At 40.2% G+C, this 18,257-nt stretch overlaps 1 protein-coding gene across 1 annotated transcript; it reads right to left on the bottom strand.

Annotated features, from left to right (window-relative positions):
- Nucleotides 1-377: 377 nt before the first annotated feature.
- CGA (glycoprotein hormones, alpha polypeptide) lies at nucleotides 378-9,366 on the bottom strand. Its single transcript, XM_082048924.1, has 4 exons — nucleotides 9,254-9,366; nucleotides 3,065-3,171; nucleotides 1,948-2,132; nucleotides 378-476 (listed from the first exon to the last, which is right to left on the bottom strand). The coding sequence occupies exons 2-4, from the start codon at nucleotides 3,162-3,164 to the stop codon at nucleotides 399-401; spliced, it is 363 nt and encodes a 120-aa protein (XP_081905050.1). The 5' UTR covers nucleotides 3,165-3,171; nucleotides 9,254-9,366; the 3' UTR covers nucleotides 378-398.
- Between the last annotated feature and the right edge of the window lie 8,891 nt (nucleotides 9,367-18,257).

Raw genomic sequence — 18,257 nt, 5'->3', positions numbered from 1 at the left:
CACTTTCCCATTTCTTCCTTCCTCCTTCCCTCCCTCTCCCACTGAAAAAAGAAATAGAAATTAACTGCAGCAGAATCTTTTGTTTGTTTGTTTGTTTTAAGCTATTAAATCATCATTTTTCCTCAAGAAACACCAATTATTTAACTGACAGTTTATTTTAAAAATAGATCAAGCCTTTGGTTGTCAAGCAAGTGCTGTATTTTGTCCTAATGGAAATAACTAAGCTTACTTAAATGCATGAAGAAGCAGAGAGGAAATAAACCAGCCATCCATCTTATTCAAAGGTCTACCCAGTGTCTTGACCAGAAAACATAAGATTTTACACAATGGTGCTATAAAAGCTGAAAAACAAATATTCCATTCACCGTTGTCCTTGATCATTAACAACAGTACAGGCTTTAGGATTTATGATAGTAGCAGGTACTGCAGTGACAATCTGTATGGTTCTCTATCTTCACATTGTCCTTAAGGGTAATCTTAAAAAAAGAAAAGACAGACATAACAAATAATTAGGATTAGCTAGACAGTAAAAACAGCATTCTCAAGTAAAAGACATCTGAAGCATTTTCTTAACCACAAGGTACACAGGCTCTTTGGAATACATGTACTACAATTATCTCTGAAAGCCATCCTGTGAAGCTGTATCATCGGTGGCTTTCAGAGACATTAAGAGAAGGTTTTCAATAGTGACATAGTTTGGTGTCCTTGATTTGGCACACCTTAAAGTGTCTGATTTGCAAAAAGTGTCAAGTAACCAATCTATGAAAAATCAGGAAGTGTCCTTAGAAATTTTCATGTGGGTATTATAAAAACAGAGACCACAAAATCATGATGAGTCATTTTTATCTTTAATCTCAACCAAATTCTAGTCACTGCCTCAGGGCAAGTATAATGTCACTGGGCTGGAAAAAGCTAGGATCTAGCAAGGTTCAGCTGTAGGTGTCTATAGGTAAGCCAGGTATCTGGGCTTTCATCACAGACAGTGGAGACTCAGTGCTCTGTTCAGCTGCGCGCACAGAGCTGTCAACTGCCATTTGAGATGTCAACTGCCATTTGAGATGTCAAAGGGAAACCCACTAAGCCTCCAGCTGCCACTCTAGAAGGTCTTTTATGGGTCCTGTGTCTGCCAGCCACACACAGATGTCTTGAGTATCCCAGGGTACTCATTTCAGCTGGCACCAAATCTGTGAGCGGCTTCACTGAACCGAGCCTCAAGTCAACACACTCAATGGTTCAGATTGCTACAGGATAGACACCTCAGCTTGTTTCAATTAGTTCACAATTTCTTACATCAAATTTAAGGTTTCTTCACCTGGAGCTGAATCACTGTCAAAGTAATTAGCTTTAGCAGACTTTGTCTTTAAAAGAACCTTCCAGATCAGAGTGTTAAACGCTCCAAGTAGTTGTACACATCTACAGTTCTCTCCTGGTATACTGTTAAAAGTAAACACATCCTCAATTAATCTAATGGGTAGAGATGGATTTGGTCCTTCATTCTTATATATGTAATTGACAGAATTTACCAGATATCCTCACAGACAACTCCTGCTTATGCAGGAATGATGCCAGAAAAATTACTAATTAAAATAAAATACATATTGCATAATATTTAAGGGGATGGTGCACATCCAAAAGAGTTTAAAAAAAGGGCACAAGTCCATTATCAGAACTTTGGGTGTCATAAGTCAAAGTTGTTTCACTGAAGTCAATGACATTGCATCAATTTCTACATGCCAACTGAATATCGGACTCAGTAATGGCTGACATTTGAATTTCCTCTTTGGAAAAAAAGAAATAACCCAGTAGCAAAGGATATAATTGCCAAGGATGCTTCTCTCAAATAGCTCTTCAATGTCCTCCAGCAAAAACATATTCTTTTCTATTCACCGGTTCAACTAAACATTGCATCCTAAAACAAGCTTAAATGTGTCTCATTCACAGCCTCACCTTGGTAAAAGCCTTTGCTACACAGCATGTTGCTTCTGATGTAATGTTCTTTGGGACAAGCATGGTCTTCTTGGACCTCATCGGAGTGGGATAGGCCCGGGAGAAACAGCACCCAGTGCACTGGTAAATGGGTGCTCCTGGCTTGGAAAAGAATCTGTTCTCACCTAGCTTGCACTCGGGACAACCTGCCATAAAAATATAAGGAAGAGACTTTTACTTGGTGTCCAGCTGTATTTTCATTTTCAAAAAGAAAGGGAAAGTGTGGGTGCTAAGAGAAAGCACCAGCCACATTCTGCTGCTCGTCACCTGCTGAACAGAAAAGCTCAGGCACCAAAGCTCCTCTCTTTAGGATCTTTCAACTCTGCAACAAGAACTGGCTGTAAAACTGGAATGTGGCTTTCTGGGTGAGGCATAAGTATTATTGCATCATTTCTCGTTCTCTAACTTAATTTTGTTGACAGTTGTGGAGGTTATTTTGTATGTCTGCTATAGTAGCTGTCCCTAGAAAACTCCCTACTAGTTATAGTTGGTTGAATAGCACCAGTAGGATTTGTAGTGCCTCTTAGACATTGCCTCTTTTCAGGCAAGACTCTGTTATCAAGAGTTTTAAAAATGCCCAGTGATCCCGAGATTTTTGTAGCTCACATTTTTCTATATACAGTTTGAGGCTGAATAATAAAAAACCCACAACCTTCAAAACACGCCTAAAATCTTCCCAATATGCCATATTCTGTGATCTACAGAGGAAAAATATTCTGCATATTCTGAGAAGAAGCAATGGTTCTGTTTTTCCTGAGGTCACGTTGTCATTTAGTTCTCAGGAGTACAAGAAACCAAAATGCTTCTATTTGATAATGTTTCAAGGATTAAGATCACACATATCAACATGATGACACAGTCATCTGGGAGACACCTGACCTGCAGAAATCAAGTTTAGAGAAGAAACAGGCAGTATACTCATAGCAAAATTATCTTCATTTATTACACCTTCATATCTCAGTGTCAATAAATGCAACTGAACTATAAGATTTATGACAACATTTATAAAACTTGTGAAAGTTTAATTAATACTCTTTACTGACAATTGACGTATTCCTGAACGCTGAAAGCAGCTTACCCTGCATGAGAAACTCTCCGTCTGGGAAAGCATGAAGGAGATGCAGAAATACAGACAAAATGGTCAAAGTGACAGCCGCATACTTCCCGTAGTAATCCATGATCTGTCTGAAAATACAAACACACACATTTTTAAAGGACTGCTTTGCATTGGGTACAGTACCAGTATCTAGGCTACACACTGATACAGCATTCACTGCAAGTAACAGAGACAATTTAGAACTGGAATGGCAAACTGAAATCGCAGTGTATTGATGTGCATTTTATAGGCTCAGAAAATTGATTTCATCACAATTACAAAAATATGCCTTTTATTTTGGCCCTAGCATTTTTTTTCTGAATATTAACATAAGCTACACCACATAAACTTCAAATGTTCTAACTGTCTAATATCTGTGGTAGACTGGATAAAGCCAGTGAATGCTTATGGAGAAGATGAAAGAATCTGTAGAATCTGGGACATGGAAAGACTAATTTCAGGAAAAATAATTTCACATCAGGACACAATTTCCTGAACCAAGAGTCAGATTATTCGTCCACACACTGAAACAGCCTCAAGTTGTGCCAGGGGAGGTTTACTTTGGATATTAGGAAAAAATTATTCACTGAGAGGGCTGTCAGGCATTGGAACAGGCTGTCTGGGGAAGTGGTGGAGTCACCATCCCTGGAGGTGTTTAAAAGACATGTAAATGTGGTGCTTAGGGATGTGGTTTAGTGGTGGACTTGGCAGTGTTAAGTTTATGGTTGAACTTGATGGTCTTTTCCAGACTAAATGGTTCTATGATTCCTTGACTTCTATAGTGCCAATGTCCCCGTAAACAGATTTTCGTAGTCCTCTCCCTCAGTGGGAGAAATCTCCTCCAACCTATGTAATTAGAGGCACCACACACTGTGCTCCAGAGTGCCGGTGGTGCTGAGAGTGCTCAGGAGAGCTTGAAACAGCCCCAGGGCCACCTCCATCTCACAGGGTCAAGGGAGTCCCAGGGAGTTCAGAATCACTGCAACCCTTCAGGACCAAGATTTCCTCTATGCTTTGTTTTACAGATGCAGCAACTTGGCTTTTGGGTTCTGAGTAAGAGAAGGTTGGTTTAGTAGAAACAAACCCTGGTCAGCTTGAACTTTTAAAAATATTTTCCATAGACTAATTTTGTGCAAGAAGGCTATATGTGGCATTGCACATCTGTCCTTCTACAGCTAGCACGAGACAAAGTGGCTGTAAACAGCGTATCACATGTTCTCTGGGTAATTCAACAGAAATGCAGTTTGTGGTTATATTTGATCCAGATCAAATCTATACCACAGGATAACGCATATCTCTGATATGAATAACTGGGGGAACCATAACATTAAATATGCACAATGTATGTCATGACTGTATCAACATCATCCCAAATTCTCTGCTTTATTTTTTTAGAATTAATTTATTTTATTTCATGATTATTCACAATAAGATTTTGGTGTAGCAACACACAGAACCTCAGTTCTCTTCACATCCAAACAGCAGAAGTAAGGGCTACATCCAGATCGGCAGAATGCTTTTTGGTAATTACCACAAAACCTTCAAAATTATTCTGAAACATTTTGTACCAGCCTGGTCAGAGACAAAACACTGGTCATAAACTGGGCATTTCTTTTGAGCCATAGAACTCCTGTGTGCCTGTGGCATGGCCTGGGAGGACCTCCCTGACTGGAAAGTCAGACAGGACCTGAGTTAGGCTAAAGATGCCAAATAGTTTTTCAGATCTTCCTGTTACAAATGTCTGGTCAACTAATACTGCTTTTAAAAGTCTTGGATTCATTTGAGCTATGAGCACAAGAAACAAAATACCAAACCTCACTTCTGTTCTTGTCAGTATTAAAATGTGGTATTTTAGGCATGAAGTTTGTAACCTTCCTTCTCAAGCACTAAGTCTCTGTATCGAACTGACAATTTCATTGTACTCAGTCAAAGACCATCACTCACTCAGAAAACAGAATTTTTCCTCTAAAAATTATTTTATTCCAAAGCACAGACCTGAGCCCTTCCTTTAGAAACGAACAGGAATTACTTATATCCCAGGCTGAAGTAACTGGGTGCATGTAGAAAAGTGACATATAAAGGATGCTGAAGTATTCAAGTCCCAAACTGGGGCAGCCTGTGCAAATGACAGAGACAGCAGCACTCCCTCGCCCAACATGGCTGCCCAGGGACTGCCTTGCCTTGAAGGATTGAGTTTCAGGGTCTTTTTATTGCTGAGCGACAGAGCACATTTCAACAAGGGGTCTTTCCCTGCCTTTGCAGATAATCCCATGAGATATTCCAGGCTGAGCACTGCTCACCTTCACACAGAAGAGAGAGGGTTTGGCTGTGGCTGTGCAGCAGCACCTGGCTCACTGGTCCCAGTTGTTCCCAAATGGCTTCAGCCAAGCACCCCAGGCAGCATCCCCCCAGGGAGCATCCCGAGCCCACAGCAGCTCCTGATCACCAAAATACTGAACCACACTTCTGCTCTTGTCAGTATTAAAATAAGAAGCCTTATCTCACCACGCAGATCTGTCCCCCTCTGCAGTCACCCCCCAGGCCGTACTTGGAGCTTACCCACAACTTGTCTGGGCTCTGCATGAACTGCAGCACTGATGGCATCTCCAGACACTTGCAGATGGATCTTTTGAACAGTTTCTTCTGTGCCTGCATAGACCACCTGATCCCTTGACTTTGAAAGACTGAAACTGTCACACAGGAGCATGATGTGCTAATGACTGATATGGAGGATAAGGCCCCAACCTGACAACACTTACATATACAATTTAGATACTGAAAGCCACTGTGCTTAGCAAGGAAAAAAAAAAGGCATTAAATCCTTAACTACTTAAGAGCTTCTCTTCTTCCAAATACACGGTTCAATGCTGCTGCTCCATGATAAATACTCTCCAGGGACAGATCAAATTGTTGTGGCCCCAAATATTTCTAAAAATGAGTGGGCAATGAGAAGGACAATAATGCCAGCAACACAGAAATTGATCTTGAGATTTGGTGTAGAGGTTATTTAAGCATGCTATACTGATCAGAGAAGGCACTGCCAACCCTAACCAGGAAAGATGATAGAAAATCAAGTACAGTTAAATGAAGATAGCTTTCACATAATGGAAATGTATTTCTTTGCAGATTTTGCACCTACCCAGCAGAATCCCTGCAAGAACTATCACAATGATGCAAATCTTCAAACAATGATGATTCACATCTGCAAGAAGAGTCAAACCTGAGGTGGTCCAAGGACTGAAGCCACTTATCTGGCATCATTATCTGAGAGTGAACCTGGAGTACTGGGATGTGTGCAAAGAGAATATTGATTAGCAGAGGGATGATCCATCACAGCACAAATTCCCAGAGATATATGGGGACGTGAGGTTGTTACACACAGGTCAGCAGGTCTTTTGTTCATTGATTACACAGATGTACAACACAGTCATCAAGGTAGCTGTTCAGACAGCAGTGAAACACAGGCCCTACAAGGTAGCTTTGGAACCAGGAAACAAAATCAAAGAGAGCTCCATCCTTGCAGCAGTCAGAAAAATATCATGTCCAGGCTAGATGAGGCCGAGCCCAAAGGCAGGATGACAAGAACATGGTCCTTACCTGACTAGGGTTAGCAAAGTGGAAAGAAACAAAGTTTATGAATAATACAGATAAGCAATGCTCTCCGATGCAACAAATCATAGAATAACAGAATCACAGAATGGTTGGGGTTGGAAGGAACCTCTGGAGATCATCTAGTCCAACTCACCTGCTAAAGCAGGTTCACCCAGAGCAGATCACACAGGAATGTGTCTGGGTGAGTTTTGAATGTCTCCAGAGAAGGAGACTCCATAACCTCTCTGGGCAGCCTGTTCAGTGCTCTGTCACCCTCAAAGTAAAGAAGTGTCTCCTCATGTTTAGATGAAACCTCCAATGTTTCAGTCTGTGCCCATTGCCTCTCACCCTGAAGGCACAAAAGTGGAAACAAGCCTCTTCATAATTAAGACAGCAAGAACTAGAGATGAGAGACTGGTCTGAAGCCCAGCTAAACTAAATGACTAAGAGGCCAATGAGGTTGCAGTTAATGGGTGACAAAGGTTGAATGGTGCCTGGTACAAGGAACTTTGGCTTCTCCCTTTCAGTCAGCCCATGCTGGCAGAAAACAGAGGATAAAGGAGTTAAAAGCAGCCGATAACGTGGAAGCACCAGAAAGAAGCATTTGGAAGAGGTATCAAAAAAACAGTTCAATCTTGTATGTATGTATCCATGCAGGCTGAATGCAACCTGTGGTTACTCATCTCTGCTTGGGCTTTTACCAAAAACCCATCCACATACAAGAAATAGTCTTCTGATGTTAGTCAACATGTAGCAGAGGAAATGGAGGATGTCATTAACATGGTAGACCCACTGGAGCATTGAACATGGCTTTCAGATTTCTGAGCTGCCAGCTCTCTGTCCCCTGTTCCCTTGACAAGAGTAACCTGTGTCCACAGGAGAAAGGTGGTCTTTGACACTGTTTAGATCCACAGCTTCCTATAGTCCTGCCAAAAGTTTCAGGAACTGAACTGAGCTCAGCCACGTCTACGGAGTCATGCTGAATAAACTGGTTGGATCCCTCCCTCCAGCAAATAAGGAGTTTCTTTAAGGTTATTTACTATATATGCCTTTTCCAGCCCCATAGAGGTTGTGACTGCTGGCAGACTTGCCTGCACTGGGACACAACCCCGCAGTTTAATGTCAACCCCTGCTCCATCCCAGGGGACATTCCCCAGAGTGTGAGAAGCTGGTGGGAGGGCCTCACGCACCAGCAGGAGAAGACAGACAGCCTTTCCCAAATTACTTGTTTCCACATCATCCTGAGACTTTCAATAGCTTGGATGCTCCAGCAGCTCCAGTTAGATGCCAGCCGCAGGAATAACGTCATAACCCTTGATTGATTGCTCCATCATTTCATGCTCTTTGATGCAGGTACAGTGGCAGTCCCTATCCTACTTTTTTAAGGACATATAGTACTATGATCTGGTACATTATAAGGGTTTGAGGCAATCCCAGAGGGAAGTTGTTTAAATTACATTAACCAAAAGAGGAATTGAAATTGCAGTTTTGCACTTCCTTTATTGAGTTAGACTGCAAGGCTTATACCAAAACCACCAAAGATACTTGTCAATAAACCCCAGATGTGACCTTCTCTACTCTTCCAAAGCAACAGCCATTTTGCCTGATGGTTTTACTTGTTTTTTTGACTGTGCCCATGCTGCTAACCCAATTAGTGTCTACGCTACTCCTTTCATTTCACCACCACCACAAAGGAAGATTTTACTTTGCTCTATTATCTGTCTCAAGCTATTGGAACATTATATAACACATGAATTTCAGCAGCTCTTTAGAAAGATGGTGATTTTAAGTCCTCCCCAGCAGTTAAAAGTTACACCTCACTATTTACAATATCTTGTCTTTTTCTGTAAATCAGTTAACATATTATCAGTTACCATCATAAAGACAGGCGATCATCTGTACCCTTTGTACTGATTGTATGACATAACCTAATGTTTTCAGAATAAACTTGGGACATCCCTCTATACTCTTCCATAGGATGACAGTGATGCTGTCCTACCCAACAGCAGCTAAACACTTTGAACACTGTGCTCGTTTTTTTCTGGGTTGCTTGGCCATCAGGTATGACTGTGTCATAGTAACAACGAACCCCAAGTGCCAGCTCTTCACTCACAGCCCGGTGTCATGCACTCAGCAACCTGTTAGCAAACAGCTGAAGACGGAGAAATCTTGACTCATGCTTTTCTAAATTTCCCTTAATTTTAACTGGCAATTGGAAGACTCTAAAAACATGTGTTGGTACGACAGATTGTGTAACATTTTACATTTGGCAGCAATACCATTGACCAGGAGAAAAACACAGGGTTATTGATGAAGCATTAATAGACTTAATCAGAAATCACAAAATATCACCGTTCAGCTGCATTGCAATTCTAGAACCTTGTTTTCTCCTACTTACAAATCTAGTTTAACCCCAAACACTGATGTTTTAGTCCCAATGCAATCTTTTAAGTTAATTTTCAAAGTAAAAACTTCAACACAAAGTAAGAAGAAGAAAACTTTTGGAAAGAAGAGAAAGAGAATATCAAAAAATATGTAATTGTTCCCCTTCAATAGTGACAAAAATTAAAAATTTATTACCTCCCTTGTTCAACAAGAATAAATCAGAGAGCTGAGAAACTGCAGGACGGCGCTGAAAGGTGAGCTGTCCTTGACGCTTGGATGTACGTTCCTGAAACTGATGTATGAAAAAGTTGCATCTTTCTTTTATACCAGTAAAGCTAGATCATATTCCTCGCCCACATCTAAGCTGTAGGATCAACTGTACATTTTATCTAATGACTGAACATTACATAATTACCAGCCCACCATGCTGATCTTATCTTTGACTTGACTTTCATAAATATTAGGGTTTTTTTTTCTTTTATAATGAATGAAAGGTCAGCTTGCGAGCACAAACTCAATGCCGTACAAGTTTCCTGGGGAACTCAAATACCAAGCATCTATTTATTTGCTGCAGTTTCACTGAACAGAATCTCATTTTAAAAAAGGAAGAGTTAATAAGATTTCCTAATGCTTCTTATTAAACTGGAGAATAATTTAAAAACAAAACAAAAAACCAAACGATTAAAAAAACAAACAAAAAACAAACAAGCAGCAACAACAAAAACACACGAAACACTTCTACAGCAATGGCATTGTTTTAGCAAAGAATAACAAAATAAAGAGCAGCAGAGATCTATGCTAACAGTTACAAGAATAATCTCAATTTGAATTTAATGCCCAGAGAACGAATGCATGGATAAATATAGAAGGATTACCCTTTTAAAGATATGATTTCTGGCAAGATCTCATCTTGTTTTCAGAGTAAATCTAATGCAATGGAGGCACTTCTGAAAACTGTACCAGGTGCAGATTTTTAAGGCTTAGGGACTTGCAAATCCTCACATCCAAGTGACAGAGGCTGTGTCAACACTGGCTAAATAAGACAGATCCCGCTCTACCTTCTGGAACAGAGGCCAAGCAGCACAGCAGGACTTGCACCCATTCATCTCTTCACTTCCCCTTCCCAAAGGGGAGGTTGACATCCAAACACCTCCTGGGAACAGCCCCTGGCAATGCAGATAGTGCTGGGTCCGTGCTCAAGGCCATTCCTGCATCCTTGTTGTGTCTTCAGGTCCTGTAGACTTGAGGGAAATTCACTTCAGATGTCGGAAGTTCACTTTGGAAGTTAACTGCCCAAACCCGAGTTACTCTATTTCGATACAAGATTAAGTCACTTTTCCAGTGTGCCTATTTTTCACTATTGAGAGCCCAGGGCATCTTGCTTGGGCTGCTCACCGTGCTACCCTTAGAGATTTAAATATTTTATAGCTTTAAGAAACTCCTAAACATCCAAAGACTTAAAGCTACTTTTTATGCACCTGCTTTTTGTCAGTCACTGTTGGAGATGCGATATTGAGACTCCTATGGCTTCTTGTGTTCCTATGAAAATGAGGCTTTGATTTGCAATTCAGTCAATCCCTTCCAAATATTTTAGTGTACATTTGGGATTTGGTGAATCACACCTGTCCAGATTTCTGCCATTCAGTTTCCTTGTCCCTTGCCTCAAATCTCTTTTTAGTACTTGCAGCATCCCTGGATTCTGTTAGCTACTTCATACACCATTTATCACAACCTTATCACTTCTACCTTCACAAATATTCTCATTTGCTTGAAGTTGTCAGACACCTTTTTCTCTTCTATTTGTGCAGCTGATCACTGTAACAAAGTTAAACTCAAAACAACTGTCCACAGCCTACACTTGGCTTGAAATTGGCTTCTGCCGCTGGAAGCTTGTCTAGTTTTTATTCAACAATATGAGCTAGTCTAATAAAAGATAAATAAATTTTTTAAAAAGTCTGTCTCCCTGCAACCTTACTTCATTTAATAATAAGAGCATAAGGTTGAAATTTGAAAGCTACTGGTAAACCGTTTACTCAGAAATATTCCCCTGGAAGACAGAAGCTTAATATTTCTTGTAATTCAAAGCAAAACCAATGAAAATTGCTGAAGTTTATAGAGTGCCTCTGACTTGTCTTTGTCCTGGCTATTTCATACTCACCCCAGCTTGCAGTCCTAGGGCAAAACCAGGATGACTTGTGATACTTCACAGAAACCAGAAAACTATCTTCATCAATGGGAAAATAAGTAATTCTTGCATTGTATATTCATATTTGGTACTTATTTACCTGTGTATGGTAGCATGTCATCAACTAGTAAAAAGGATATGCTACATAAACTAGTTCTTTCATTAGGACTCAAGCATAGTAACAATGTTACCACCACAGCTTAAAAGAAAAATAAAAATACCCACAGCCTGGTACTCTTTTTTATCAGAATGTATTATGAATAAATCTTGTGAAGTCAATGGAATTACACTGGTATAAAAGTCAGTTTTTTTAAAAAGCTCCTATTTTTATTAAGAGGATTTCTTACTTTAGCCGCTCCAAATCTCCAACTAAAAATACTTGGTCAAATCTGTCTTAATGTGTGACTGAATGAGAAATGAGAGAATGTGGCTCACTGGTTTAGAAGAGAGGAAAACCTCCTCTAGTTTATTAAACAGAGTATTCTTAAATCATTTAGCAATACTCTCATGGTTTCTTGTTACACTGTGATATTATGATCTATATAGGTATATGGATGAAAAGATAGGTAAACATATACACCAAACTGGACCATCGAATAGGCTTTACCAAGATCAGTATTTTGTTTCCTATTTGTAGGAGCAGAAAAAGCCATTCTGGGTGGGAAAATGCAAAAAACTGCTAAAATGTTCAAGTTTCTTTGAGGCCACTGTGTTCCTAAATTGGACTGGGACTCTATTAAGGTGCATAAGTGAATCTAAATATAGAACTTGTTAAGAATGAAATCAGCGTGAGCTCAGCACCTAAATAGTATGGAATTTCAGAACTTTGGGCTCTTTTCTAGGAGTGGAGTCCCTACAGCTCCTTCTCTGTCTCTCTCTGGAAAGGAGAGTTCATGCCTCTTCCCTTGCTCTGCCAAATGCTGTCTCAGGGTATCTGTCCTACTTCCCCACTTAGCGATATCTGCTTATCTACAGGCTGCCTCCTGATGCTGCCTCTTCCTTGCTAGAGAAAATCTTCTCTGCTTTGCCACTTAGCACTGACAGTGTGGGGTGCTACCTGGCACTGTCAGTAAAAGAATAGGAAAGGGCTCCCTTGCTTCAGAAAATAAGCTCTTCTATTCAAATATAACTCTACTCAGTCAATAAACACACATGCACCCCTCAAGTGGGGTCATAGATCAGCCGTATTAAACAGAATCTACCTCCTTCTAATAGGGGCAACATAAGGTTTGCTATACCTTACCACAAAAGACAGTACAGAGCACACCTATTTTTTTTTTTTTAATCACTGCTGCATTCATCAGAACCATTCCTGCCTTCTTCCTTGGTTTTCCTGTTCCTTGTAGTTAAGCAAATGAGAAAAATAACACCTTTAAAATGAAGTTCTGACAGCATTTTTGGCTTGGATGGACAAGCAGGTTGCGTTCTGAAGATTTTTTTTTTTTTTAAATAATAATGAAATCACATTTCAGAACTTCCCCCAAATGCAGCCAAAATCCAGCCTTCATCATTTGTGCAAACTCAGCAAACAGCAGCCCCCCCATTTGAGAATGGAATGGCTCACCAAATGCCAGAAACTTCCTTTTCCTTCTCCCTTGCAATCTTAGAATCCTTCCTTGGCTTCTTTGTCCAGCCCTGCCCTATGAGCAGGCACAGCACCTACAAGCCCAAGCCTGCCCCAGACCCTGCACCAGAAGGCATCCTGAAGCACTGGTAGAATCATAGAATCATTTCATCTGGAAGAGACTCTCAGAATCATCAAGTCCAACCATAACCTAACCTAACTCTAGCACTAAACCACATCCCTATGACCTCATCTAAACACCTTTTAAACACTCCTTCAGGGATCATGACTCCCCCACTTCCCTGGGCACCCTGTTCCAATGCCTGAGAACCCTTTCCATAAATAAATTTTCTCCAATATCCCATCTAAACCTCCCCTGGCGCAACTTGAGGCCATTTCCTCTTGTCCTATCACTTGTTACTTGGGAGAAGAGACCAACACCCACCTTGCTACAACCTCCTTTCAGGTTGTTGTAGACAACAATAAGGTTTCCCCTCAGCCTCCTTTCCTCCAGGCTAAACAGCCCCAGTTCCCTCAGCTGCTCCTCATCAGACTTGTGCTCCAGGTACTATTATATAATCTCTTGCATTTTGGGTGTCACTTCCTTCATTTCTCATGTCATCTTCCAAGCACCCCAGGTGGAGAGAGGGTCCCACATAACACAAGCTGCTCTGCACGGATGCAGGCAAATTATCAGAGCTGCTAAAGAGAGACAACAATTAAAAGCTCCACCAGAATGAGTGAGAACATATTCTGGTGAGAAAAAAATGCTGGAGATTCAAGGAAAAAGAAGTAACTTGAGTGTTAAACAAAATGTTAGGCAGGTATTTCAGTATGTCACTGAGGCTCCCTACTCTTTTCCAGTTTGCTTGTGATATTTCCAGTTGCCATCCACCTATTCCCAGAGACAGTAACACCAGCTCAGTAGATATACACTTAAATAAGGCTCCCCAAGGCAACAGAAAATGCAGATATACACCATTTTGAAATCAAGAGCTCCTGTCTCCCGAAATACTTCTTACTGTATTATGCAGAGAGTGACACTCAAGTTTTCTTCTCTTTTACAGTTGTTTACAACTGATTATCATCTAAAATTATTTCTCAAAGAAACACTTTTCGGCCTCATCCTCCTCTGCCTAAAATCAGTGGGAATTCTGATATTATTTCAAATGACACTGGATCAGGATTTTTAAGATTAGCTATTAGTGTTCTCAAGCTTCAGCCAAACATTGATTATTCTGAGATAATAGGGCTTTCAGTACTTATTGCACATAAATAATTGACTGCAAAGCCTCTCATATTCTAAAACCATAGTGTAAAGAGGATTCACTAATACATATCCACTTTTTTTCTTTTTAAATAAATTAATATTACAGATTATGGCACTTCAGAAAGATGTGCAATAATCATTATTTCTCCAAAGCTAAGTGAAAATTGTGCCTCTGAAGAAAAATAGTAAGATTATAAGGAATACATACACTTTTTTCCCCTTTTTTACTGTAACTTGTCAAGGTCAAAATGTTTAACCATGACATTTGGCAACTTATGGTACTAATAGGATGATGGCTGCTGTTTAGCTCTGTTTTCATGCTTCTTTTTGGAACAGGTTTATTTGAAATAAAATTCATTTGAGTAAAATCAGAATAGACAATAATACAACTGCCACAGCTGAGCGGAACAGCAAGCAAAATGTCATTATCATGTATGTTTGAACTCAAGAGCTTTAGAGATTGCATTTCAATATTCTTTCTATCTGCTTTTAATTAATAAAAGTAACTACACCTCATATAATGACTAAACCAGCCCACAAGGTCAGGAAGGACTATTCCTGTTAAGTATAATGTTACCCGGTTAAGTAACAAGGTTTGTTAGACTCCTGAAACCTTAGGTGCTTATTATCAATCAGAGGTAAAATATTAGACTAGACAGACTACTGATCTAACGGATTATGTCAGTGAATACGTTCCTGCACCATAATGAGAGACAGATAATGCAGCCTTACTTTAAACATATTTCAGTATTTACCTCTTTTTCATGGAAAAAAAAAATACCATATGAATGGATTATTGTATGTTAGGTTTCGATCTGATAAATACCCATGTAAAAGTGAAATGTATACTTCTAGTGCAGCTAAAACACAGAAACTTGATCAATAATGCAGGATGTCTCATTTATGCAACTAGCTATTTCAGAAATTCTCATTAGCTAATAAAGAAATAATTGTTCAGACAATTAGCTGTTGTCTTTCTCTTGCTCCAAATGTGATCACTTTCATATGCTCAGTGTATCACCTCTTCTATTAGTAGAGACTTCTATTACTAATTGCTTTCACATTTCATGGAGTTGTATGCCTTGCTTTCTACAAACAAAAGCTGAAAAAAATGATTAAGTTCATCAAATTCCAATCAAATCGCAGCAAGCAAGAAGTAGTCTACAGTGCTGGTATTAAAAAAAATGCACCAACATAGAAATGTGGCAGGAAAATGGAATCTGAAGAAAAGAGCTTATTTCTATCACATTACCAAGAGGCCTGTTACGAGGTTGATGTTGTCCTCTCTGCTCTCACTGTGCAGAGAAACGCAGCTGCCAGGTCATTCAACTCAATAACTCGTTCCCCATCCTTATGATCTGTATTGCAGCAGCATCTAAGAAACCCACACCGAGACCAAGCAGTCGTGGGCCTGCACAGCATGGCTTGCGATAGCAGCAGATAGATCTCGATGATCCAGAGCATCCCATTATGCTCCTGTGCACGAGAGCCATGAAGAGATGGTTCCCTGCCCCGGAGAACTCAATACCTCGTACCAGGCGTGGGGAAGTAAAGTCATTCCCCCAAACGCCCCCTGTTCCATCCAACTGGGCATTTTTCTGGAGACGGATCTCAAACTGATGTTCCGGGCTTCACCAAAATTTCCAGACAAGGTTCTAGGTCTACGTCGTGCAGTAGGTCAGGTCCCACACTCACAGCGGTCTCTTCTGATCAACACATCTAAGCGATCCCTTCACACTGCCCCTCTGGAAGAACTGTGCAGACCATATGTTTCATATTTGCCAGAGACTGAGAGCAACAAATGAAGAGAGTTACACATGGTATTTGGTTATCAGCGTGACTCAGTGCATATAAGATGGGTTACTGCATTGTAATTAATGCCATATTGGAAAGGAAAGCAGGCCAATATTGCCCACCTCCATACAGTTACCTTTCAGAAAGAAAAAGGGCTTCCATTTACATAACAACACTTCAACACAGAAAGCTGGATATTGAGAGTTGATTTCCCACATTGCTGAAATTTCGCTGCCTTCAAGAGGCAGAACAGTAGTAATTTGCTGCCAGCAACATTACACAGTTGTCCTCAGAGCACCAGCAACGAATCATAGTAATGTCTCAAATCTAAGCTAAATGTTGGTCTCAGTAGACTGTAAAGGTCTAAGCTGTAAATCTTGGGGGAGGCAGAGGGTAAGAAAGGAGGTCCAAAAACCAGTAAAAATGTAAAAAACACTGTTTTATATTTTTTTGTGGTCTGAGCTATTTCTTAAGCTAAGCTTAGATTATAAAATGAAAGAGCTGAGAAATGACTAAATAAAATTTCTTCGTTATAATGGTCTAAATGGTGCATGTGTCCTCTTTGCACATACAAGAAACACAGTGGGAAATGCTTCAGAGGACTGCTGTCTGCTTCAACACTCAGGAATTATATTGTTCATGCAAACTTCTGTTTGCGCTTCAATAACAAGCTGTCAAGAAGTACAGGTTGTTGATATTTTACCCTTATACAAGTGCACAGAAGGGGAAAAGATACCACAGTGGGATTAAATTCCCTCAGCTTTAGACATCTGTGGTACAGATGGTGAATGTCCAAGCTGGTTGCTCTGGCTACCTCAATAGTCAATGGGAAGAAATAGGCATTTTCGGGGTGCAGTTCACCTAATCCATATTGCCACCCTCCTTAGAATGAAATGAGTGATGCCCTACAATTGCTTGTTTCTCTCCACTGGCTACAGAGTCAAGAAAACTGGTTAAGATAGTCATATCCATATTTTACATATTTGCACTTGACCACATGAATCCAGCCCAAAGCATCTTTCATTTTATGGCTAATACGGAAGGAACAGGTACCATCATGCTTTTTTTACACTTGGACAATCTGAGGTTCATGCTGTTTCCCAAGTTCTCTCTAACTTCCTGCAGTCCATCCAGAAGGCTAAGAAGGGGAGGAAGATGAGAATTGATCTTATCTATTAATTGCCTCCTATATTCTTTCACTCTGTGCTCATCTGTCACCTCTTTATTTGGTATTTAGCTTGAACATGCTCCGAAGCAAAGGCTATCCTTTTATTCAAATTATTTTTATCCATGACTAGGGCTCCTAGACAGTATAACTATTACAAACCAACTCTCAGCTTGCTTGATACTAAGAAGGAAATGCACCACATCATTTTAAAGGACTGTGCAGCAAGTGTAGCTACTGTAATGATAGTAAGCAGACTTTCAGAAACATTATCTTCCCAGAGCCATTCCCAGGGGGTATGAGTACACAGAGACCTAGAGCCTGATAGAGAAGCCCACAGATTAACACAAAACACATTTAACTGTACTTGTTTTGACTTCACAGAAATACGCATTGAGGTCCTTCAGCTTTTAGAGTCTTTGATATAGGCAGATACTCAGAGACTGGTGAAAAACTACGCTGGTAAGTGCTGCACAAGATCCTCCAAGCAAACCCTCAGCTCCAACTTCAGGATATTGATCTCTTTTTGAGGAGTGCATTGCACACTACTCCAAGAAGGCAGCCTGAGCCTTTGGCTAGCAAGCTTATAAAAACATTTCAGTGCCACCATGCGTTAATTGACTGTAATTTTTCCTGGGTAAATCCATTAGAGATTTTTGGTAATTTTAAAGTATTTAAAATGACATATCTAAATGTTAGATGGAAAATTCAGAGGTAGACTTGCCTTATCAAGCTTAAACATTTTTTATTTTAAACAGAGCTTCACTGCAGCACTGAAGCAGGCAGAGCACACTGGCCAGTGAAGCCAGATTTGATGCAATTTGATACGCTGCAGAACATGGCAATGCAACTGGTTCATTACAGCAAATAAGATCACGAGTATGCCATCGATTTATTGGTTTAAAGGGTTGTGTATGTGAAACCAGCTCACTGTGACAGGGAAAAGTAAAGCTTAGTGTCAATGCCTTTGTGTTTTAACAGTTTCCTGGCTGTCTGCTTCAGTTCTTCCATCAATGTTGCTTTAATGTGCGGTGAAACAGAGGAAGCAATGTCCTTGGGAACTTTGCAAGCCCTGATGCCCATAGTTAGTGTGCTTTAAAATGCTGTATTAAGCAAATCACAAATTAGAACTCACAGACGTGATCGGTAGTCCTCAGAGCACAACTTAACAGAATTGCTCTGTGTGAACAAGAGGGGCAGGGAACATCATGAGTGACGGGT

This window comes from Streptopelia decaocto (genome assembly GCF_964273445.1).
Source record: "Streptopelia decaocto genome assembly, chromosome: 3".
In the NCBI taxonomy this organism is placed as follows: Eukaryota; Metazoa; Chordata; class Aves; order Columbiformes; family Columbidae; genus Streptopelia; species Streptopelia decaocto.
This window is presented reverse-complemented; position numbering and strand designations above follow the sequence as displayed.